Source organism: Girardinichthys multiradiatus, chromosome 8, assembly GCF_021462225.1.
Source record: "Girardinichthys multiradiatus isolate DD_20200921_A chromosome 8, DD_fGirMul_XY1, whole genome shotgun sequence".
Lineage (NCBI taxonomy): Eukaryota > Metazoa > Chordata > Actinopteri > Cyprinodontiformes > Goodeidae > Girardinichthys > Girardinichthys multiradiatus.
The window spans coordinates 5,906,029-5,932,661 of NC_061801.1; the positions used below are offsets into that span (position 1 = coordinate 5,906,029).

Here is a 26,633-nt window from a genome sequence, read left to right on the forward strand (position 1 = left end):
TGGATTCTATTCATCATCATCAGTCATTTGGGACATTGGATCATTCAGAGATCCTCACTGAACTTCTGGAGTGAGTTTGCTGCACTGAAAGTAAAGGGGCCGAATAATATTGCACGCCTCACTTTTCAGTTTTTTATTTGTTAAAAAAGTTTGACACATCCAATAAATTTCATTCCACTTCACGATTGTGTCCCACTTGTTGTTGATTCTTCACAAAATATTTTAATTTTATATCTTTATGTTTGAAGCCTGAAATGTGGCAAGAGGTTGAAAAGTTCAAGGGGGCCGAGTACTTTCGCAAAGCACTGTATTTAGCTCCATAAATCCTTTCATCTTATCTGACTGTTATTGTTTTAGAACCTAACTCTGCTTTAAACTTCTCCACAACTTTCTTCTTGACCTGTCTGCTGTGTTCCTTGGTCTTCATAATGCTGTTTGTTCACTAATGTTCTCTAAAGAACTGTTGAGGCCTTCACAGATCAGCTGTATTTATACTCAGAACCTGTTATGATCCTTGGGTGTTTTGGTTTTCATTTCTGTTTTGATCACTTTATCATTGCTATAAAGGTCTTGCCATATTCATTTCATTTCTAAGTGTCCATTACTGTTAGAAAGATGTCACTTTTGTTTTTAGTTTCTTAGTTAATTCTTGTTTTCTTTTCTTTGTACATTTGAATTTATTTCTTTGTGTATTTTCTATGTATCTAGTTTAGCTTCCTTTGTGTTAATCATTCATCTTCCTTCGGTCTATCAGGCTTGCTCTCCTTCTCCTTGTTTCACACTCCCCTGATTAACTCACCTGCATTCAATGTCATTCTCCACTCTCACCTCAGTACATAAGCTCACTGGTTTTCATGGTTCTTTGCTGGTTTCTCCCGTTACACTATCTGTGCTCCATGTCCTGCATTTCCCGCAGTTAAGTTCTCCTTTTGGTTGTTAAAGAACTTTTATTTTGACACAGTCAGTCTCTGCACCTGGATCCTTTACCAACACCAAACATGACAGAACCTTCTTTTCTTCTTCGTAAAAATACTGTGTATATACAATATTTACAAAAAAACACATTATTTTTTATTTTCCTTTACAAACTGGTTGCACTGGATTTTATTTAAGGGCAGCAAAAGCCGAAATGCACGCTGCACTTAATTTAAAATGTAAAATACTTTTTTTTACAAATTTTGTAAAACATTTTTACAAAATTTGTTAAAAGCGGTTTACAATTTAAATAAATTAAATTTAAGTACTCTAAAATAGAGAAAAGCAATACAGCAATCAGGGAACTTACTGGTCAAGTAGCTTCACTTGTACAAATTGTGCAGCGTGACAGAAAAACTGATAGCTACAAACCAGCCAAAACTTATGCAAAGACAACAAAAAGACTGAAAATGCGATGTGTTGCGTGCCAACAAGACAACAAAGACTGTAACCACTGCTTCAAATGCGGTAGCGACTCACATTGGGCAAAAGGATGTAGAGTAGGAGGAAATCTGAAACAGGGAAAATGGAGGAAGCTGTGACGGAGGGACGCTTCTAAAGCAAAGTCCCAAAATGACAAAAATTAGTCTGTATCTTTACGGACTAACACTAAACTTAAAAACTAGCTACTTGACATCTGTAAGCATAATGCAAAACAGAAAAGAGTAGCACAGTTGGTGGGCAAAAAGTGTTTAGTTTGGTGTAAGATGAATGACTGTAAATCTCAGGCGTTGTGGGACACAGGTGCCCAAGTTTCCATAATGAGTGACGTTTGGAAATCAGCAAACTTAGATGTAAAAATCAACCCCATCAGTGACTTACTAAACAAAGATTAACTTTTAGACCTGAGAGCTGTAAATCGCTCTGAGATCCCTTTTCGGGGCTGGGTTGAAGTTAACCTTAGCCTCTGTGATCTAAAGGGTAAAGCTACGGGCTTTGATGAGGTTCTAGTTCCAATATTAGTGAGTCTTGACATTGTACAAAAACCAGTAATAATAGGGTTTAATGCTATTGAAGAACTAGTAAGACAAAACTACCCAGTCCAGTGACAGAGTGGCCTTACTCAGAAGTTCACTAAAAGTAGGAAGTGGAAAAGCAGTAGCACTACTAAACCTTATTCAGACTGTGACACCTGAAAATGTTACTTACTTAATGAGGACAGGACGCAGGGCTACCATAGTTCCACCTGGACAAATGCACTGGATTAGCGGTCCTATCAAAACAGACCAAAGAGTAATGCTTTTTGAGCCAGGTACAAATCTTGCAGTAGAGGAGGGAATAAGGTTTGACTGCCAGCTATTAAGCATATCGTGCTCCTCCCGAAAAGCTAAGATTTGTGTCAGAAACATGACAAAGCATGACATAGTGTTGCCGGCAAAGACTCTGATAGGTAGCACACAAAGGATAACTTGCTGCTACCCAGTGGACATTGAACAAAGTCCGGTTGGTTCTGTGGTAGCTGAAAACTCTCAACCACCAAACTTACCAGACAAAAACAGGGATCCACCTGTCAATTTGGATCCATCGAACAGCAAGCTCTTGTTAAGGAATGCTCAGAGAGGAGTCAGGTGCTCTTGCAAGACACAAATATGAAGTAGGCTACATCAAGAATTTAAAATGGACATTAAACTGACTGATGATATTCCAGTGGCTAAAGCCTACAATGCAGTCCCTCATGCTCTCTATGATGGGGTTAAGACTCACATTCAGGACTTATTGAACACAGGTTTCATTCACAAATCAACATAATCTTATGCATCTCCAGTGGTGTGTGTAAGGAAACGTGATGGAGGCTTAAGACTCTGCACTGATTATAGAGGCCTTAACAAAAAGACAATTCCAGACAGGCACCCTATACCACGCATCCAGGAGATACTTGATGGACTTGGGGGTAACATGTGATTTAGTGTGCTAAGCCAAGGCAAAGCCTACCATCAAGGTGAAATCAATGAGGATTCGAATAAATACACGGCCTTTACGACTCCTTTACGAATGGAACAGGATTCCATTCGGCCTTACAAACGCGCCCTCAGCTTTTCAGCTGGAGGAGAGCCTTGAAGGCCTTAGGGACAAAATATGTACTCCATACTCAGATGATGTCTTAGTGTACAGTAAAACCTTTGAACAGCACATTGAGGATTTGAGATCTGTCCTCAAACGTCAGCAAGATTGGGGAATTAAACTGAGGCCTGACAAATGTGACTTGTTCAAAAACGAGGTGCGCTATGTGGGCAGGTTAATATCAGCTGATGGATACAGAATGGATGATAAAGAGATATCTGCAGTCCAGGCACTCAAAATCACCCCTCCTACCAACATCAAGATCAACATCAAAGAACTACGCAAACTGTAAGGATTTTTAGGGTATTACAGGAGTTATGTACAAGACTTTTCAAGACATGCGAAGTGCCTGTACGACCTGCTCTCAGCTGACTTAACTCCAGACCATCAGTCGCAACCAAAGATTTGCCCAACCAAGTCAGGTCAGCCTGCACCAACTAAAAAAATTATATGGACTGATACTCACCAAAAAGCACTGAGCTATTTGGTTGATGTTCTAACTAACCCACCTGTTATAGCCTACCCTAGATTTGAGGACCCGTTCATTCTGCACATCGATGCTTCAGAGGACGGACTTGGAGCGGCCCTCTACCAGAGGCTGGAGGGCAAACTTGGAGTCATTGGGTATGGCTCACGGACACCAGCAGAGAAAAACTATAAAATACATTCAGGTAAACTTGAGTTTTTAGTGCTGAAGTGGGCTGTTACAGAGCATTTCAGAGACTATTTGTTTTATGCTCCACCTGTGACCGTCCATAGTGATAACAACCCTCTAACTTGTGTTTTAAGTACAGCCAAACTAAATTCTACAGGACAAAGATGGGTCTCTGAGTTAGCTGACTTTAACATAACACTGAATTATCGACAACAACAACGCAATACTAAACGCTGTTGAGACACAAAAGACTCTAGATGTGGACTGGATCTTTGCTATAACATGCAGTCCACTTGTGCATGAGATAACTGCTGACGACTATCCAACCATTAAAGTCACTAGGCAAGAGCTGTTACAAGCTCAGCTGCAGGACCCGGCAATAACTCATGTCATTAGCCTAAAGAAAACAGGAAACAAGGTAGACAAAAGATCAACAAACAAAAACTCTGTTAGGCTAAAACAACTATTACCTGAATGGAAAAGACTTTATGTATCTGACGAAGGACTTTTAAAGGGCAAAACAGCATTGTACAACCAAATTGTGCTCCCAGACCAATACAAAGAACTGGTGTACAAATACCTTCACTGTGCGATGGGTCACTTAGGGGTAGATCGTTTCATGAACTTGGCTAGGAATTTATTGGCCTAGTATGCAGAAAGATATTGAGTTTTTCATTACTCAGGTGTGTAAGTGCAACATCCAAAAAAAACCTGCAGTTCAAAGTAGAGCCCCAATGTGCCATGTACCTGCTACAGCACCAGTTTAGATGGTTTCAATACACTATCTTCACCTCGAAAAAAGCAGGGAAGGGTATGAGTATATTTTAGTGATAAGTGACAACTTCACTAAGTTTGCCCAAGCATACCCCACACGCAACAAATCTGGCAAAACTGCAGCAGAAAATATTTTCAATGACTTTGCTTTAAAGTTTGGATTTCCTGGTAAAATACACCACGATCAGGGCAGAGAATTTGAGAACCATTTAATCAAAACAGTTGCAAAAATACACTGCGTTGAAAACTCAAAAACTACGCCCTACCACCCCAAACCGAAGGGTTTAATCGCACCTTACTTTCAATGCTGCGGACCCTGGATGAGGAAAAGAAAGGGAATTGGAGTGACTATGTAAACAAAGTTGTTCACGCTTACAACTGTACAACTAGTGACTCAACAGGATACTTCCCCTAGACTTAATATTTGGACTAACTGAGACAGAACAATGTAAATCACATGAGGACTCTGTAAAAAAATGGCAACAACAAATGAAAGAAGCATACAACATTGCCTTCAAAAACATCAAAAAGACTCTAGCCCGAGGAAAGACTCATTATGACCAAACAAGACACAGTGCAGTACTTTCACCTGGAGATAGGGTTCTTGTAAGGAACATGTCAGAGCGGGGAGGACCAGGAAAGTTGTTCTCATATTGGGAGAATCAGGTTCATGTTGTAGTCTCTCAGAAAGGAGACAATAGCTCTGTTTATGAGGTCAAACCTGAGCGTGGCACAGGACGAGGCAGGATTCTTCATCGCAACATGATAATGCCCTGTAATGCTCTGCCACTTCCCCACAGTACCAGAACTGAACTAGACAGCAGGAAGCCACAACACAGATCGAAGGACATACATCCGAGCTATAGATTTGAGGACACAGAGAGCTCGGATGAGGAGGAATGTTATTGGACTCCAGGGATAATGTGCCACCATCAGCAGCCGAGACAAGAAGCTGTAACACCTCCTGTGGCATTAGAACAAACATGCCAGTCAGAGCATCCTGCTGATGCTCAGGGACAGGTTAGAAACACTCAGGAGCTCCGAGCAGATGCTGAGGAGTTTAGGATGTACAAAGACTTTACTGAAATAGGCTTTCCAGAACCAACACAGACTTCCCTCTCTAGTCCAGCCCAGTAGTCCAGAGGCACACATGTTTGACACTGTGCTGAGGAGATCTCAGCGAGAGAGACGCCCAAGAGAGACACTAACGTATGATGCACTAGGTCAACCTATCCAAAGGGCGATTGGACTTTCAGTCCCACTGTATGAGGGTACAGTAGCTCCAATTTATGGACAATATGGTATGCCTTGGATATCTCCACAAATGCCTTTTTATCCAAACTGTGGGATATTATTTAACAAATGTGCATGATAGTGTGTTTGTCTTTTGAGTTTAAATTGATTTGCTGGAATATCCGTTGATATTTATCTGGTTTAACCATGATTTGTGACCTTGAAGTTAAATGCACTGCTAAACTCAGATGGTGAAATGACAAAAAGGATTTGAAGTGACATCAAATTAAGGTATATGTCTAAATGAGGTTACTGTCTAAGTGTAATGTCTCCAGAGAAGCTAATGAAGTGATAGTAACAACAGTCAAAAAGTAATGTAATGCTGATACTATTGAATTAACAACTCTGTGTGGTCATGAGCTTAATGCTTGCCTACGTTATGAGTAAGAAGTGATTATATCACATAATATTCAAACGTAAGATACCAAGGGAAGTGAACATGCACTTTACTGACATTTTCTTTTTGCGTTGGGTCATAACCGCTTTCTGAGTATGTCACAATGTATGTTTTGACGTTATAATCTTAACCCTCTTTATGTTACAATGTGTTAGCGGATATTGGGGACAACATTCATTTAGCAGGGGAGGATTGTAGCACTTGAATAGGTCAATTGTTAAAAACATTCTAAAACCGCTAATGCACATGTTAATAATAATTCATTGGTTACATTAATAATAGTTAAAACAATGAATAAGTTTATTATGTAGTTACACACTGATTCCAAAAGGTGGCAGTATTGGCTCACAGATGTGTTTTTTTTGTGAAGACAAAAAAATACCAGAGCAGTCTGGGATGGGAAAAAACGTGGTGCTCGGTCTGTCTGTATGCTGATGGTGATCGGACGTAATAAAGAGCTCGTTCTACACCTTTTGTCCTTGAGTGGTGTAACATTTTAGCACAAACTTTAAACTGACAGAGCTCAAGTTGTTTTCTTTTTTGTCACATTGTCTCTAACTTGACATATTTTTTGGTTTCCATTTCTGATGACATACTGATTATTCTGACATTGATTCACTCTTCCCATCAGACGGTTCCTCCGATCAGACACATTTCACATGTTACAGATGGGAAGCAGATCACTCTTTCTTCTAAGTAACCACAACCTTCTATGTAAATGACTATCTATTGTAAACATGACATGTCCTAAAGGTTTATCAATAGCATTAGCAAAAATAACATTTTCTTCAGTTAAAGTTGTTAAGAGAATGACAGAGATCCACTTTGGTCTTAGTGTCAAGTCAAGTAAACTTTATTATCCCCAAGGGGCAGACAGCAGTGAAAACATAGAAAACAGCCACAAACACAAAAGAAAAAGAGAAAGAAAAACAACTGAACAATCTGAACCCATAATAGACCTTTTGCCTGGATAGGACAAGGACAAGAGAGGAGAAGAGAGCAACCAGCAAGAACCGAAACAGCACCAGAACAATGTAAGAAGTTTACATTATACCAGTGACTAGATCTGCCAGCCTAACAAGCTGCTTAGAATGACTTAACTGTGGGGCACTAAATCAGGAAGCAAAGGACCGAACTGAGAATAGCATTAGACCATAACAATCCCATCAGGCATTCTAATGTATGTCTATTTTAAAGCCTTGCTTTTTTTTTTTTACGTCAATTGTTATTGCCAAATAATAGATAAGCGATTACGGTGTAAAAATTATTCCAAGCTGAGTATATAAGTTATAGTTTACAAAGCCATGAACTGTCTTATTCCTACAGTAGTTTAAAGTCAATATGGATAATAAAATCCAGACCCATTACATTGAAGTTACAAGCTAATTTGCATGTTACTGAGTAAATTTAGCATTTAATGCCCTCCAGCCCAGGCAGAACTCTGGCTCCCACAGATGATTATGTGCACTTTTGGGACACAGATCATTCAATGAGACTAGAACAAATTTTTGGACTTTTGCTGAGTTTAACCAGAGCTAAACTAAACAGTTCCTCAATGCAACCGCTGTATCAACATAGTCTCCAAGATGTCTGAAAGAATCATCATTACACTGGAAAATGGAAAAAAGATAAAATATTAAATGACAATCAACCCCCAGGAATCTAAAGGTTGCAGTCCGTAATCAAATAAGCAGGTCCAATAGGAAGCGGGGGCTGCGCGGGAAGTCCAAAAAGCAAGCATGGGCCGAGACAAGGCAGATACATTAGACAAATGTCAAGAAAAACAAGCACAGACTGAAGGGAAAGGGGGAAGCAAATAGGGAAAAAACAACAAGACACAGCTGAATATAATTAGGGTGAGGCAGGTGATGCCAACGAGGAAGGAGTAACAACTGCAGACTTGACAGGAGTTGCTTAAGAAGAATCTCATGGAGTCCTAACCAGTCTCCAGACCTCAAGGCTACAGACAATTTGTGAAGCAGAGGTGGGCAATGCCGGTTCTAGAGAGCCAGCGCCTTTTATTTAAATAACCTTTCATTCTCTATAAAAAAAAGCTACTACCCCTGTAATACTAATGCATTGTGTATTAATTTAATAGGCATCTTAGGTTTCTTAGGTAAAAAGTATTGATTTGACGATTTCGGAAAGCAGTCATCAAAGCAAAGGTTGCCAAAAAATCTAAAAATTATTTCACATTATTTGTTTACTACATAATTCCATGTTTGTTCATTTATAGTTTTGTTGCCTTTGGTGAGAATCTACAATGTAAATAGTCATGAAAATGAAGAGGCCCATTAAGTGAGAAAGTGTTTCTAAAACTTTTGACCAGTAGTGTATATTTGTACAATCATCCCATGTGACAAAATAGAAAATATCAAATGACTTCAAAGTCATAAAAAATATATGTCCAAAACCACATGCATAAAGATAAGCGATAAAGATGCCTTGAAATTGAGTCAATGAAAAGAGTTGTTGGTGTACACCTTTATCATGTCAAATGGAGAGGCTTCATTAAGATGGTAGTAACCTCATGAGCCCTTTATAGACTGCACATGATCAATACTGTAACTAATTGGCTCTTCTAGAAGGAAGAGCCTAAGTGTGGTTTAGAGTTTGATCTAACCACACTGAAGAAACGGTTGTGTTACTTATACAGTTATTCCTTTATAGAGGGCCTATGTAGTGCTATGGTGTCGTAGTTCAGAAAATAATGAAAAAGTTCTACAAAACATCTTGTGGGTTTTTGGTAACTTACAAATACCCAGTTTTATTTATAGTTGTCCTAAAAAAGCTGAAGTTAGAGAGACATCAGAGGCCCCCTGTTGCTTGTGTAGCTTCTAGAGTGGAAGCGCTTCAGGAGCATTAGTACATGAAGAACTTAAATGCTAAAAATAAAAACCTTATTGTTTGAAAAGCTTAAAAGTTGAACTTTTAACAAACAACTGGAACAAGATATTTATTTTAACACATAACCTTTAAATCACTGACATTACATTCGACTAAACGTTTCCTGATTAAAGTTATTTAGGTTTGCTCAAATTAGCATTTCCTAAAAGCCAGAATGAGGCAACTAATTATTTATTACTTTCTATGCAGTCAGAGGTTTACTTATGCTGAGATCACTATGTCTTGAAACAATTTGGAACAGTCCAGATGATGATGTCATGGCTTTGATAGCTTCTGATAAGTTAATTTGTTTGAGCTGATTAGATGCAGCCATGTTTATGGATTTTAAGGCACAACCTCAAACACACTACTTCCCTGTGGGACATCATGGAAAAATCTAAAGAAATCAGCCAAGATATCAGGAAGAGAACTGTGGACCTGCACAAGTCTGGTTCTTCCTCATATGTTCAAACAATCATATGGGGATGTCCAGCCATCATACAATCAGGAAGTATCCCAGAGATCAATGTGTTTTGGTGTGAAATATGCATACAAACTCCAGATTAAAAGCAAAAGGTGAAGATGCAGATGATGCTCATCATAGTGTCATTATCCAAAGTGAAACAGGTCCTGCATTAAGAAGGGCTTAAAGGGAACTCCGTGATGAAGAAGCCCTGACCCCAAAAGCAATATAAAATGACAGAATACAGTTGGCAAATGCAGTCAGGGACAATGACCTTCATTTTTGGTCTTTTTGTCTGATGAAGTTAAAATCTAAGCATTCAGACAAAATGACCATTGTTTCATTTGGAGGAAAAACAGGAGATGCCTAAAAACCTGAGAACCCTAACAGTGAAGTACAGGGGTGGCAGCCTCATGTTGTGGGGGGAGCATCATGATGAAACTTTTCAAGAACTCAAAAAGAAGGAATTCTGAGAAAAGTGGAAGAAAATAGGATGATTAAATATTGGGACGCAATGACTACTGGGGCGAGGGACCGTGAGTCTAGTTAAAGTAATGCATAACAGCTGTGTGGGGAGCATGAATATGGGGAGATTAACTCATGAGGAATAACACAGGGAATCACTCAAAGAACACAACTAACAACTACAGTAACCTGCGGACAACCCAAGAATACACTGAGACTGTGTTGTCATTTTGCCAAAACACCTTTCATTCTATTTTCCAGTTTATCCGAACAGATAAGAGTAGAATAACATGGACTGTTGTCTGGTTCACCACCTGGGTCATTGGACTCCCACAGGAGACAGACGTACGAAGAATAATTGATCTGACAGAAGCCCATCAACATCAATCAGGTCATACATGCACGATATGTTTATTTAAACCATGATTTAGACTGTTTTTTTTTTTTCTTTGTTTTGAACATCTGCGTATGACTAAAACAGAAAAGGTTTGTTTTATTTTCAGGTTCATGTTTTACTCTCATTTATATAACTACTGTTTTCCACAATCAGTTACTGGATTTATTCTAGAATAAAATAATAAATAATAAAAATGTAATTCATAGAACACAAGCTGTAAAAAGACACAGGACTACCTAATAACAGAAAGCAAGAGCCTATAAGTGGAAAAACCGTACCGACAGCAGGCGTTCACATGATGAGACAAGACAGAAGGGGTCATCTGCAGAGGTACAGCGTAGAAACCTTTGGATTGCTAAACGGGGCTGTGCCACCAGGGCTTCGCTTACTAAAAGATCCAGGGTCTGGGACAACACAAGTAGATGCCTCACAAAAAAGGTCCCGGTAGAGCAGTAAAAGGTACAGGGTTTAAAGTAGAACACCAATGTGAGAAACAGAAATCAGAAAAACTAAGGATGTCTCAAAGATAACTATGGACTATAAGAAACCAAGTCAATCTGCTGACTGAAAAGAACAACAGAAGGACAGCAATGAGCCAAGCTGATTGGCTGCATGATAATCCTTTCGCAGTGGATTAGGAGTAATTTAAAGGGTGCACCTTAGGGTATGACCACAGAAAATGGGACAACGATATCCCCAGGTCACACACAGAGATGTCAGGGAGTTTTGTTGCCCTATAACGTCTGAACTTAAAGGCCAGAATATGTCACACATTAAATGATTAACTTTGATTATATCAAAACCAGTGTTCAATATTAGAAAACAATAAAGACCAGAGAGACACAAACAAAAGCAAATGTATTTGATAAGTAGGGATAATAAAGTTACAGATTAGTATTACAATTGAAAATCTAATTTTGATAAAAACATCAACACCCTTGTTTGGTCTAAATAAGACAAATCCATCCATCTTCTGCAGCTTATCCAAGATCAGGTTGTTAAGGTAAAAGATCCAGTAGAGAAACTCAGACCTCCCTCGATCTAGTGACACTCTCTAACGTTCAGGCCTAGAAGGGACATATGGTGTGTCCAACAAACTCTAAGTCTGCCCTGGGTCTTCCTTCCAGGGCTGCATGCTTGCAGCAGCTAAAGACTGAGTCGGTCCAGAAGACCTCAGTACTGAACAGCTTCAGGATGTGACTTTCTGACATTCCTCTGGTAACGCTGACACTTTCCAGTTCTGCTTCAAACAAATCTCTCACTACCATTGCAGCATTGACATGTCCTGATGTTGAGGTGTATTTCATGTCAGGTCTGCTTCCAAGATTCCAAGACTTCCTCCTGCTCTTTATTGTTATGGAAGAAAGTTAAAAAGTTTGTTCTTCATATCAGTTGAAATTCAGAAGTAAATTCAGCAGTTATTGTAAACGGATTCTGCCTTGTGTTTCAGATTACAGAACGTCTCTTCACAACATGAATGAAACTGTCATTGCAGGGTTTCCCACAAGGAGCTGCTCCTTCCATGGGCACTCAGTTGTAAAGAGATTAATGTCTCACACAGCCATTCTGCAGTGCAGAGAAGAAATTCAAACACCCCTGTCTGCACCGGTGAAGCTGAGTAGGAGTAAAAATCTGAGAAAACCCATTCATCAATCGTATCCCTGCTTACAACACCTTTCTATCCCATTCATCTTTCTCCTCCCATATTATGACACATTTTCATCCAATTGAACATCCTTTCCCCCCTTGCATTTTCATCCCACTAGTATTCCTCACCGTTTTTTAAAACCTTTCATCCCATCTATCCTTTTCATCCCTCTATATAACTTTTTATTTCCCACATATCCCCCTCTGTCTTTGTGATCTTGTTGCACCACACTCATTATCATCATCATTCCTGTTTACCACCCCTTTTCATCCTACTTGTCCCTGTTTACAACCTTTTTCATCTCTCTCATCCTCCTCATTCATCTTTACAGTGCATTTCATCCCATTGGTCCTTTTCATTTCTTTAAACCTTCCTTTCATCCCACATACCCTCCTCGTCTCTCGATATGACCTGTGTTGGGAAAATGTATACAAGTTATCATTGTTTAGTTTAAATCATGTTTATGTCTGAAGTTCTACTATAGTTAAGATGATTTCTAATTCCTATGATTGCTTTTTTAGTGTGAAAAAGTGTTTGTGGAAGGTTAAGGAATGCGGTCTGGAGTGCATCACTCTCTGGACATGACAAGCTTATACCATATATGGGAATGACTACATTTTAAGTTGAAATCTCTGTAAGAATTGGCTGAACCAATTCCCGTTTTTTTGCTTGTAAGGTGAGTTGTAAATAAAAGGCTGGTGCAAGGATTTTCTCTTTGTGAGAAGGAAGTCGTTGTTCTGGCAGAGGACTGTCTCACCCTTACAAGTCAAACTTACTTGGTTCACTTGTGTCTTATTTATACACTTGTTTGTGTTTATCAGCTTTCTAACTCTAACATTTTCTTGGTCCTTCGAGCTGGAGCGCTAGAAATCTCACGCCCGTGTCCCTGGGTTGCGTGTGGTGTTTCAGTCTGCGCAGCCTCCAGAACATCTGGAGAACGAAAATCCTGCACAGTGAATTCTGTGTTGGTAACCGCCGAATTGACCGACAGGCACCCGGGATGTGGATCAATGCATTCCGACAGACAGTGTGAATGAACGCACAGGTAAGCCAGAACCACCTAAGTATATAAAAAGAAATATGCAAGCCGGTAAGCTTGGCGTTAGCGCTAAATAAATAAAAAATATAAATAGCAGTTTTTAAAGAGGCCTAATAATAAACAGGGGGGTGTGTATGAATGCAGAATCACATGATTCACTCAGCCGACAACCCGAAACCTTGCCGGTGTTAACATAAAGTTGTTGACAGCTGAGATGTGTTGTGGGGTATTCTGATTTGGATATTAAGTGCCATCAAATCTCAGTCTAAAACCCCTGCACTCTCCAAGAGTAAAATTCAATGCAGAAAACATTATCAAAACTAGGTGTTTGATCTAGAAGCCTGTTTTCTGGGAGATTGTTGGATGGGTGCAAAAACTTGTTATCACTCATGTAAAAACCTTGGGTTGGAAGGCACCTGCACTATGCCTTCCTCCCTGTGTGTGTGAGATCATTGTTATCTCTGTGTGAACCAGCCTCCTTTCCGTCTCACACACATACACCCTGTCTGAACTGTCTGTTGAACTGTGTATATAAATAAAGAGATAGGGTGTCAAAACTTTGTAGTTTCACTGCAAAGTGGGCTACCCTTGTCACAAGTAACTATGACTGTATCGTTCTTACCTCTGAGTTGACTAAATAATACCTAACATTTATTGGTCCTTCGAAGCCGGATTAATTCAATAACCTTATTTCTCTTTGCTTTAACAGTGACTCTGGGATCCGTGGGGGAAGCCTGACGTCGAGCGAAGCACCGCTGCACAGCCTCCTTTAGCCGGAGTGGCTGAAAGTCCCGGTGTGTGTGAATTCACACCTGGCCAGTGGGTTATAGCCTTCCTCTGCGCGGGGTGACTCTCACAGGGTCCAGAGAGTCACCAAGAAGTCAACTCCGAGGTGAGACAGTTTTAAAATACAGTTCATAGGAAAAGTACTTAACAGTCGTTGGTAGTGCGTCGCCGGTAAGGACGCTGCATTAGGATGGTTTTATTCCACCGTGAAAGGAATAGTGACAAATTTGGTACAATTCCGCCGTGAAGGGGATTAAAGAAAACGACTGAGGATTATTCTCCTGGGAGGGAATAGAGTAAGCGCTATATAAATAAAAGAAGAAAAGTACTTAAAAGTCGTTGGTAGTGCGTCGCCGGTAAGGACGCTGCATTCGGATGGTTTTATTCCACCGTGAAAGGAATAGTGACAAATTAAGGTAGGGCCCCGCCAAGAAGGGGGCCAAATAAAACGACTAAGGGTTATTCCCCTGCGAGGGAATAGAATAAGCGCTATACAAGTAAAAAGAACGGAGTAAATTGAGCTCATAAAATAACACCAAGTTAACTTAGAAAAATTACAAGGTACCTGAAACTAACTGTGTGACTGTGTTGTGTGTGTATGGAGGACTAAGCATTTTAATAGAATCATAGCAGGATTCTGCTAGTCCTGTGTTTTCTTTTGCCCAGATTAAAACTACGTACTGGTGACTTTGGAGATTCAGGTCGGATTTCATTCCAGAAAATTAACACCGCTGCGAATTAGTCGCAGTAGAAGGCCGTGTTAATGTCCTCTCCATAAGTCTCATGCCAGTGACCTTTTATCTGGGACATTTATACTATAATTAAACTAACATAAAACATAATGGGGAAGAAACAAAGTAAACTAATTGACTTAGAAGGGGAGGTAAAGTTTATGGAGAACTATGTAAAAGGAGCAGGTATGATCTGTCATAGATGGAATAAAAAATAAAAAACATGGGTTTTTGGGCAAATTAGATACAAAGGATGTCTTAAAATTACAAGGGGATCTAAAATTAGCAATAATGAAAACTAAAAAGAGAAAAATAACAAAGAACAATGGGGAAAGAACAGAGAAAAAGCTCTGATTTAACAGAAATATGTACACGATGGCATAAAAATACGGATTTTCAGGTAACTTAATTATCACTGAAATCCTAAAACTACACGGGGATCTTAAACTGGAGATTATGCATTCAAAAGATTCAAGAGACAATAAAAAACCTTGCCAGATTATAATTTCAAAGGGGACTTTTCAGTCCCTGAGTGCACACAGTTGATAAACAGATTAAAACAAAAAGATGAATTAAAAAAACAACAATAAGAGCAGCTTTTAACTGACATAGCCATAATACTGAGGCCTTAAGAAAAGCACAGGAAAAAACTTTCAGTTTAACTGAAAACAAATAAAGGGGGGGGGCGGACCGCCACCCATCCCAGGTTAGATTATAAAGACTAAGAGGTGGTTTTAGAGGACGTGGTAAAAGAAGTTAAAAGAGGAGGTGACAATGTGGACAACATGGAAACTGTCCAACTGGACAACCCAGTGAACAATGACTAGAGAAGAGAGAACAGAATGTTGTTAAAGAAGTAATCTGAGAGTAAAAGATTTTGTAGGCAAGCATTAGTGAGAAACAGGTGCTTTAAAAATCATTCTATGGTGTTATACTACCAACAATATCATGATAAAATGCAAAAGATTCATTTTACAGGGAAATAATTCCATATTTGGCTCAGATTGTGTGCATTCTTGATTTTTCCTCTTTGAGAGAAGTTAAATTTCAGCTCTGTGAAACGACCTTGACAAAGAGATGCAGCTGTCTGAAAACAAAGATAAAACTTCTGCAAACAGCAGAAGCCTGTCTCTGCTGAAAGGTCTGAAAAAAATTGTAACTCTACCTCTGCATGTGTCAAACTCAAGGTCCGCGGGCCAAAACCGGACCTCAGAAGTTTAGTGATTCTCTAGAAGTAGAGCCTTTTAATATGGTGATTGTGTGCTTGAATGTTATTTTGTCAATCAATAAGCAGTTTTGTCTACATTCTGCCACAATCTGCCTTTTGAAAATGTTTTGAATCTTGCTCTTTATGTATAAAAAAAAAAAAGAAAGAAAAGAAAAATTGGCTAAAGTCTGCAGACACAAAATGAACCTGGATTGAAGCTCTAACTATGTTTATTTAATCTGAGATCCTCTCCAAATGCAACAGTATATGTCAGTCTACATGAGATACTAACAACTTCACCTACTGGTATAATATAAAGATGTGATTGAATATGTGAAACAAACAATGATGAAAGTTTTTCAACAGGTGATGCTCATCCAGGAGGAAGACAGTGTTCCTAGGAAATGCAGCTCATTCATTAACAATCATTTTTTCTCCTATAGGTGGACGTTTTGCTGATTAATCATAGGCTGGATCTATGAAACATTATGTGCACAGAACAAATGACCAAGGTTCTGACTGACTTATGAACCTCACTGACCTGACAATGATAACATGACACCCAACAGACAACACCTTTAAGGTGGACCCACTAAGACCACCTTATTGATTCTTGGTGAATAAAAAAAAAAAAGAATTGAAGCGTTCAAAACAGACCTAGTGGAAACAAAAGGGGTTATGAGGAAACAATGTGCATTTTAAGAATAATAGAAGTCAAATTATGTTCAAATTTTTGCAAATAAAAATTACTCTGACAGAAAAATAAGTAAGTAGTGTGTGAATGTGTGTGAATGGGAATGACTGATTTCATTGTAATGCATCTTTGAGGGACCTTAAAAGCGCTAATAAAGGTCTGATGTTCTGATTATCTTTGCCAAACTTATATCTTAATAAGGTTTCCAGAATCTTTTTCGAAAAATCATTTAAAGATGGCAAAGGTTCTACCTGTATTAAAAATACTGATAACCATAGGAAAGTTCATAGACCCGTCTTGAATTTTTCCTAATTCTTTTACAAACAGGTTATTTAAACTTTCATGTGGCCAAATGTCTGTGTTTGACTTTCTGTTTTTGTGAAATAAATGTCTGTTTCATGTTATGTAAAAATTAGAGTCCTCAACATACCATAATAATATTAGGTCAGTTCTCTATGGTAAAACAAAAAGATTTTAACAGATGTTTAGACTTTTTCCAGTCAGGTTCAAAATGATTGAATTAGACTCAAACTTAACATAAGATGAAATTAACCTTAACAGAATTACTGGACTGGACTGAAATAGAGAAAACGTGAGTTAATTGAAACAAACTTTAGTTACTTGAACTAAATACAAAGCTGACTGAAACTGTATGTTGTATCTATAAAACTGGGTAAGATAAACTAAGATTATAAGATATAATATGCCCTTCATTTTTTTGTGTTCATCAGTGAGTGAGTTTTTATTTTTTATTTTTAATAAGAACTAAACCAAGCATTATTTATAATAATAGCAACTACCAAAAATAGTGATCTCATTTTTAAATGTAATAAGGACTTACTTTATAAAATATGATAAAAAAGAATAATAAGAATTTGGAAAAACAGAGACTTTAAACCTCTGCAGGAACAGCACTGACACTGTCAAAGGTAGATCCTAATACAGGAATCTGGAAGCTCACTCTAGGGTGGACAGTCAAAGTCCATCCAAGGACACATTTAGATGAGGCAGAGGGACAAATACAGGGCTTAGCTGAGAGCAAAGAGAGCAACATGCATCCTGCCCTATCTGCTGTCCCACCTGAACTATGGTCCCAATCATCAACTGATGTAGGGCTTATAAAGGGGTTCCCACCATACAAGGTTAAAACTAATATCTGAAAAAAGGCCATTAGTTCGTCAATACCCCTTAAAGCCAGAAGCTGAAGAAGGTACTAAGCCAGTAATACAAGATATGTTGAAGTCAGGAATATTAAAAGAAGCACCTGACGCTACATGCAAGACATATCACACTGACATCGCTATTATTATCACAGCCAAACATAACTCTAAAAAGATGTGCCCTTTAAATCCAAGTACTCTAATACCTACTGCAGAAGATGGAAAACCACATTCTTATAAAGCAAAAGTTGAAGAAGACACCAAACCCAGACAAGACATTTCTCAAACCCTTATACCAGATTCATGTGTTGTGTTTGTAGATGGCTCAGCATCTAAAGATGAATATGGAAAGAATAGAGTTGGTTATGCAATAACAACCATCGATAGGATAATAGAAGCTAAATCTCTACCCAATACATGCTCAGCCCAAACAGCAGAATTATATGCTGTAGTAAGAGCATGTGAATTACATGAGGGACAAATACTTACTATATACACAGACAGCCAATACGTTTTCGGATCAGTACATCACCATGCTAAGATTTGGCAAAATAGAGGTTTTAAAACATCATCAGGGACAGAACTAACTCATTTCAACCTATTAAAGAGAAAATGTCAGATCTGCTATTTATAGACACGGACGTGCTGAAAGACGCCCAACAGTCAGCAACCAAGACAGAAATAAAGGCCTGGCTAAAGAGAGGAGCACAGAAAAAAGATGACATCTATCAGATAGAAGATAAACCAATCCTCCCAAAATATTTATACAACACAGCGGCTACAGTGACACATTGGGAAGACCCACGTGTCAAGGGGGGAATATGTCACATCTGGTAAAGCATTAATGCTACACTATAAATATTTCTGACTATGCAAATCATTTTTGCAGATCATGCATAATTTGTTGCAAACACGGGGGAAGAAATATTGCCTAGTTGTTATAGATGAACCTAGTGACACATTTCTTCCCCACATATGGTATCCCACAGATTATAAGGTCAGATAATGGAACTCATTTTGTAAATAAATTAATAGAACTAAGTTCTAAAGCATTAGGGTTTCAGTTAAAGATTAAGGAAAACAATGGAAGAAACAGGGAGGCCATGGCCCGGATGCCTATCCCTGGTTAAATTATGGATGAGAATAACTCCAAATCAAACTGGTCTTACTCCATTTGCCACCTACTGTACATCATTGAATAACTCCACCCACTGTGTTCTGAGCCTGAGATCACGTGACACCAAGTTGCTGATGTGAATTTGTATTCTCAAAGAAATAGTACATGGCAGACCGTTTTCTCTGCCCTCTGACATGAATGAAATAGAGAAAGCACAACAGGAACCTTCATTAGCTGAGTGGATGAATAAAATGTTGCAGACAAAAGAAGAACAAATGTCCAGTGGTCTGCCGATAATCTCTGCTCCTATCCCACAGAATGAGGCCTGGAGACCTGGTCCTGATTAAGACACTCCACCGGAAGGATTGGAGCACTCCTTGGTGGAAAGGGCCGTTTCAAATACTCCTGACAACGCCCACAGCTCTGAAAATAGCAGAGAGGCCTTCCTGGATCCATAAAAGCCACTGTAAGCCAGTTTTGCCATTACAGGAGCCAGATCAACCGACGGGGTAGCAGAGGAAGTCCGGGTTCAAAGATGGCCCAGCGTCTCAAACCGGTGAAGAAAACAGCTGATCTGCGCCCAATTATAAAATGGCTCTCTGTAACTTGTGGACAGGACTGATAAGCCTGAGCTTAATTCTGGTAGCAGGACTCTTTCTCTATCTAAAGCAGGATCCACAGGAGGTGATACCGAACCAGAAGAGATGGACATCAGACGGGACCCATCTCAGAACACTGACGGAAGAACATGACGCACATCCATTCCTACAGAATTTCTGGTATTGTTCATGGTGGCATATGCAACACTGAACCAGGTAGAAATGCACGAAAATGAAGGGGACGATTATGATGACATGTTGTAAATAAATCACATCAAAAGCCTGAGTGTACTCATACATTGTATTTCATAAAATAACCTTACAGCAGAAAATCGGAAGAAGTTGTTGCTTAAGTGAAATGAGAAAAAGTACAATGATGACATAAACAGGGCAGATTTTTTAATTCTTTTATTTTTATGATTTCAAGTATTATTCTTTTATTTTTATGATTTCAAGTATTATTCTTTTATTTTTATGATTTCAAGTATTATTCTTTTATTTTTATGATTTCAAGTATTATTCTTTTATTTTTATGATTTCAAGTATCATTATTTTATTTTTATGATTTCAAGTATTAATCAACATTTAACTTTTAATGGTCGCCGAGGGCGGCGGGGCCGTATGAGTATTTCCCACAAAATATAATCTGTTTACCGTCCGTGGGTTTTCGCTCATACAAAGTATTTTTCTTACTCGTTTTTATATTAAATGTTTTTACTTGTGATAAAAGGAGGGACTGTTGGATGGGTGCAAAAACTTGTTATCACTCATGTAAAAACCTTGGGTTGGAAGGCACCTGCACTATGCCTTCCTCCCTGTGTGTGTGAGATCATTGTTATCTCTGTGTGAACCAGCCTCCTTTCCGTCTCACACACATACACCCTGTCTGAACTGTCTGTTGAACTGTGTATATAAATAAAGAGATAGGGTGTCAAAACTTTGTAGTTTCACTGCAAAGTGGGCTACCCTTGTCACAAGTAACTATGACTGTATCGTTCTTACCTCTGAGTTGACTAAATAATACCTAACAGAGATGTTGGGGGCCCGTTGAGGAATTCTGTTTTGATATATATAATAACTAGAGCAGAGTCCGAATAATAATAATAATAATAAACTAGACTAAATAGGATACAAATATATAGCGCTAATATAAATTAATAAAAACAGTTTTTGATAGAAAAAAAGCAACTCTCAAAATGGGAAAATGCGTACCGAGAGTTTAAACAGAGAGCAGATTATACCATCATTAACCAGACTAAACAGAAAATAGAACAGCCAATCATTGAGTACAGAATAACAATGGAACAACTGTTTAAATGTAATAGTGGACTGCAACATTGATAATGCTGATAACAGTCCCTATCAACAGCAGCTCAAAAATGCCCTCCAGGCAAATGCTTTACCTGAGATTCGTAACTGGGTCACAAAACATAATATTGATCTACCCACCTGCTCGGTTACCAGTTGGCAGAACTGGGCAATGCATGCTGAAAAGGTGGTCAGTGGAAAGAAAAAACAACCCCCTACTGATACCTTTTATGCAGAAGATGAGATATTTTATGCAGGACCAGTAAGTAGGGGGAGTGGTAGAATGGGAGGAAGTTTCAGAGGAAGAGGAGGCCTTAGGGGGCCTGGACGGAGCCAAGTGAGAGGGGGAGGTGACGGAAGAGATGATGCATGCTGGGCTTGTGGACAGCATTGTCATTGGGCTAGAAACGGTCCAAATGGGCACCCCAGTCAACCATGACTAGATGATAGAGGGGACACTATAGATAATACTCATGATGAAGATGAAGAAATGATAGAAATGACATTGCTGCAGCATACATGGATAAGAACAAAAAACCTGAAGTGACTTTGATGGTGAACAATGAACCTGTTGTTTTCTTATGTGACACTGGAGCGTGTAGAACGATACTCAGAAATAATTTAGGATTATGACGATCTCATAACCAGTTTCTAGTGAGGTCAGCCAATGGCATGGTGACAGGCCAACTTTTATCAGTACCCATTATTATTACAGACCCCAAAACCGCTGTAAAAGCTGTAGGACCCGGAATAGTGAGTTTTCACCATGAGGTTCTAGCAGTCCAACTTTAAGTTCACCTGAGTCTGCGCTCATATGTTCAAAAACACCGTTAGACACGCACAGCTTCAAAGCGCGGCGGCTTTCAGAGTCCAATAGCAATCAAAGTTTCAATAAGACATTGCATGCCCATACAACTTAGAACACATTGGACTATAAGTGGCGATTCTAAATCGCCCTAAAATCCTACTCTATCCTGCCCAGGCTATTTCTAATAGAAATAAAACAAAACGGGATTACTTGTTATTGTCCTCTTTGGCAAGGGGAGCAGTTACGCATCCGTAACTAACTCAAAAACCTCCGTGGGTTTTTTGATCACGTGTTAAATCCACGTCTTCGATTGGTAAAGTAAAGTTTCCTGGTCTTCTTATTCCAGGAACCTCTTTCATGAGTTTGGCCAGTGGGGAGAATGAATGAAAACCCACGTGTGAGTCTCTTCTCCAGAAGGTAACCGGTCTCGGTTTCGAGCGTGAAAAGCAAAGGGGAGAGGCATCATATTTGTTATATAGTCCACTGTGACATCAGAGCTGCGACGCCCCTTCCTATCAGCTGCAATTCCTGCTGGGAGTTGTGGTAGCAGACCATACTGGGGTGTGTAGTAGCAAACAAATGGTCCAACATAACAGTGGCAAAAGGGGCTATGTAAATACATAATACCCATATCTGGAATTCCAAGAAGGATTTATAGTGATAATGGAACACATTTTGTTAACAAAGTCATAAAAGAAATTGGGCTGAATGTTTAGACATAGTAAAACTTAATACGAGAATAACCCCATCAGCTCAGGGTGGACTAACACCTTTTGAAATCATACATGGCAGACCTTATTATATCCCTGATCTACAAAGAGACCTAAAAGATCCACAACAAGATGCGATGTTAGCAGACTACATGAGGAAGACATTACAGTCTAGAGACATACAAAATGTTAATAATCTGCCAAATGATGTTTCTGACGCCCTACAGGTTCCTGGTGATGTGAAAGAAGGTGACTGGATGCTGATTTAGACCATTAAGAAGGAAATGTGGTTTGATCCAAAGTGGGAGGGTCCATTCCAAGTGTTACTGACAACTCCTACTGCTGTGAAAATCCAAGAAAGGGCTACTTATACAAAGCACACTGTAAAAAGGTGAGCCTGTCAGTCTTTCCACACACAGGCTAGAAGATGATAAAGTCTGACTACAAAGGGGTTGTCGCCATCTAGTGGATGCTTTGTCTCAACGTCAGTGAAGAAACCAATGATCCTTCCTAGCCCTTAGGGGTGAGAGAGACTAATAAGTAAATCTAAAGGAAAAATGTTGTTGAAACATGTGTGCCCTAATTGTGTTAATAATATGCCAGACATTTCCACAATCTCATGATTTCCAGAAATTAAAGAGATGGATAAATGAAGATTTCCATGGAATGTTTATACAAGATATAAATTACTTGTATGAGACTAACAGCTGGTACCAATATGCAAATAATTGTAACCAAGTCCAGGAACATTTCTGGTTGTTATGTATGCACTGAACTTCCTATCTCTTCCAACCAGCCAAGGTTGACAGCTAGACCAGTACCAGCACCAAGGGATGAGTGTTTTATCAGAAACAGCATTTCTGGTGTCAGTACCAGTTTCTGCGTGGTAATATGTAATGTAACATTTTACAACTGTGATTTTACAGAGTTTAAGCAGCTCAATGTTACAACTCGTGTCCAACTATGTTGAGCTTCTTGCAGGTTCCCAGTTTTCTAATTGTATTTTAGGTACCGGTTCCATCCCAGTGGGGACTATTCCAATGAGCATCTGTAACACGACTTGCTATTATTCTTTCCACCAAGCTGAACCAGGGGGAAAGGTCCATGGTCTAAAGGGCACTTATGCAATAGATGGATTTCACTGGAATTGCCATTTATTTGCAGTTGCCTCCAAGTTGGAGTGGTGTTTGTGCACCTGTTTATATCACTGATCACACTTATGTCATTTCAGTTCAACCTTCCCTAAATAGGAGTAAGAGAGAACTCATCCATGTGAAGCCACATGACAGTGTGTGGGGCTCTGACGTGCCTAATGAATTCACGCATTGGACAGATGGACTGAAGATTTGAATGAGTTTGTTCCCCTGGGTAGGCAGAGAAAAACACCTTGAGACTGGAAACTATAGATTATCAACTGGGACTGTTTGTTAATGCAACCACAAAATCTCTTACAGGACTTTCCACAGAAGTCACAACTCTTCGAACTGTGGTGTTGAAGAACAGGATGGTGTTGGTGTTGGGGGAGTTTGCGCTCTCTTGAATGAGACCTGCTGCACCTACATCCCTGATAAGACCCATTTCATTACCTTAATTACATTCAGGGACAACTTGAGGATTATTGAGTTGGCCAGATCATTTGCCTACTGTGATAAAAGACTATCTGAGTCTCATTCTTCTTAGTCTTTAATCTTGAAACTCCCCATAGAGCTCAACCTTCCTATCTACTTTTACCCTCACCCTCTCTCCTTTAATGTTGACTTAATCAGTAAGCTCACATTGCACAGGTCTTTGCTAGTGAAAGAGTGTTTAGTAAATGTTGTAAATAGAGACAGAAAATAACACATAGGTCTAAACTATAAAATCTTTACTGTTGAGTACAGTTCACTTAAGGATCTGTACTCAGTAGTTCCTTATTAATTCCTTCCTAATCAATAATAGTCTATGCATCAGTCCGAACCTTTTGTTTTCCATCATAGTTTAATAAGACTCAGGCCTGTAATGCCTCTACAAATACTATTACCTTAAACTCCCAACATGGGATGTTATATCTACCAGCCTACGCAAAGTAGTCACTCATCTAGACAAAAAAAGCCACCTATCGCAGAATCATCCACTGATTTTAGTTCAGAGTTTAAATCCATAATTAAAACTAAGAGAGAAACACCTCCTGCTCAGCCGGAACACTGTTACTTTTCTGGATTCTGAACTTTCTTCCTGAGAAACCACAGTGAGTCTGCACTGATATGAAGACCTCCAATTCCATTAATGTACTGGGGTCCCTCAAGGTTCTGTGCTCAGTCCACTGCTCTTCACACTAACATAAAACTCTATCCGCACATGAGAAAATTCTACTCATTAAATCTATGAATGATACCAAAGTTGTGGGACTCACTTGTCGGAATAATGAATACATGTACAGGGATCAAGTCAAACTGCTATATGCCTGGTGTACAACAGGCCTACAGCAACCTTATATTCAGTGTGGACAAGACAAAGGAGATAATCATCAACTTTCCAGAGGTCACAATCTAGGAACATGTTGCTGATGCAGTGGAGAGAATGGATAAAATGAACTTCCTTAAAGAGCAGATATTTGATATTTGATGTCATCACCTGGCCAATGAACACCACTGGGATGGTGAAACTGGCCCAGCAGAGATTGCACTTTCTGAGGAAACTGAAAGATACTCCTCAAGATACTCCTCAGCTGAAAAGATCATTGGAGTGTCCTGAGACAGATCCTACCCCCTCTATCCAGGTTCCTTTACAGTAGAATATTGTCAGAGACACCTCACACCTTCTCCATTAACTTTTTAACTGCGTCCATCAGGGAATCGGTATCACTACACTAAAAGCAAAACCAACCACACTGCTACCAAGCTTTCTGCCTCAATCTGTAAAAATGACAAACTGCTGCTAAATTATGGATTTTTTTTATTATTGCACTTATATAATAAGACTGTTTGGTGTTTTATACATGACGTTTTTAACATAATTATACACCCCAGAGAAATCTGTTGTAATTTAGTTTACAATATGACAAAAACATTTAATTTGATCTGAAAATATTTAAAATCTTTGCAGCTGAACTGACATGTCAGTAAATCCTTCAGATCTACTATTTACTGTTCTGCTTTGTTGTTCAGACAGATGAATGATCAATCAGTCAACTCATTTTCTAACTGTTCTCAGTCTGAACACTGAGGTAATCAATAAATAACTGTATAAAGTTATCAGCTGCAGTCTCCTACTTTGAAATTAATCATAAAATGACGTAGTAGTGTTCTGTTTTTTAGTCAACTATATTTAATTTATATTACAGGTTTAGTTGTAGCTTGTTTCCTACTTCCTGGAAACATGGTTTCACCCATTTACACTTAACTTCACCCAGTGAAACTTCCAGTAAAATCAGGTGTCTGAACATCCACAAACCTGACCGAACAGATCCTAACCCGACCGTATCAGGACTTACCGCCTGCTCATGCTTCCTCTCCAGCACTGTTTCCACCGCTGCCGCCTCCGCTGTGGCGGCGTCGCCCCCGCGGCTGCCGCTTGGAGGCTCCGTCAGCCTCTCCAAGCATGCAGACCCCAGCGAGGAGCTCTTGTGGTGGGACTGAACCAGCTGAGCCACCGTGGGTTTGCTCGCACCGACGGACGTCCGCTTGATGGACGAGTGCAGCTTCTCCCGACCGAGAAGGGAGCCGCTCCCGGTCGCTTTGTCGCAGAGCGGAACCTCCTGCGGCTTCACGTCCACCTTGGAGGAGAAGAGCAGGTCGGGCTGCGAGGAGGAAATAATGCGGTCCAGAGCAACGTTCTCCTTCCGCTTCGTCTTCTTGAACATCCACATGCTCCGCTTGCTCTGCTCCTCCGGCTCTCGGCCACCCAGCTTGGGACTGAGCAGCGGCTTAGCTTTGGCTTTAAACTGTTTCCACACCGAAGAGCTTTCGTTCTCTTCCCCTTCGCTTCCCTCCATCCTCCCGCTCAAAGCTCCGACAGGCGCTGCTGCTCTGCCAACTCACACAACCTGTAAAAAAACAAAAATCGCACTACACCGAGAGAAACCCTCTGAAACACGGATGCGCAGGCTGGACATCGTTAGCTGCAGAGCTGATCTGTCACTAGAGTACAACCACTCTTCTCACCCAAGTAGCTTCTTACTTGTCACAATCTGCAGAGGGAGGGGAGAACACGGCGCCGTTAAACTGATTTTAGGCGCGTTTTTCTGGAAGCAAATCGTTACCATATTTCAAACGAAATATGGTATGGAAAATGAAAAAGCATTTCTGGAAATGCTTTTTCATTTTCAAATTTTACATTTCAAATTGAATTTTGGTATCTATTTGCTGGGGTACATTTTGAAAAATAAATCTCAAATGTCTTTTTCTTTTTCATTTTAATTAAGTGAAAGAATGAGCAGTCTTGAAGAAGAAAATTAAAATGCAAATAGGATTATTGAGTCA

The 26,633-nt window shown here is 39.5% G+C and overlaps 1 protein-coding gene across 5 annotated transcripts in view; it reads right to left on the reverse strand.

Moving 5' to 3' along the window:
- mctp1b (multiple C2 domains, transmembrane 1b) overlaps nt 1-26,325 on the reverse strand; it is a 58,884-nt gene extending 32,559 nt beyond the window's left edge. For 4 of the 5 annotated variants that reach the window (XM_047373618.1, XM_047373617.1, XM_047373616.1 and 1 more), the window contains exon 1: nt 25,646-26,325. In XM_047373618.1, coding sequence (XP_047229574.1) covers nt 25,646-26,146 — 501 coding nt within the window. In that variant the 5' untranslated portion in view covers nt 26,147-26,325. Of the gene's footprint in view, nt 1-10,644; nt 10,883-25,645 lie in introns of those variants that run through there. The other variant, XM_047373620.1, reaches the window with a different exon arrangement.
- Nucleotides 26,326-26,633: the final 308 nt, after the last annotated feature.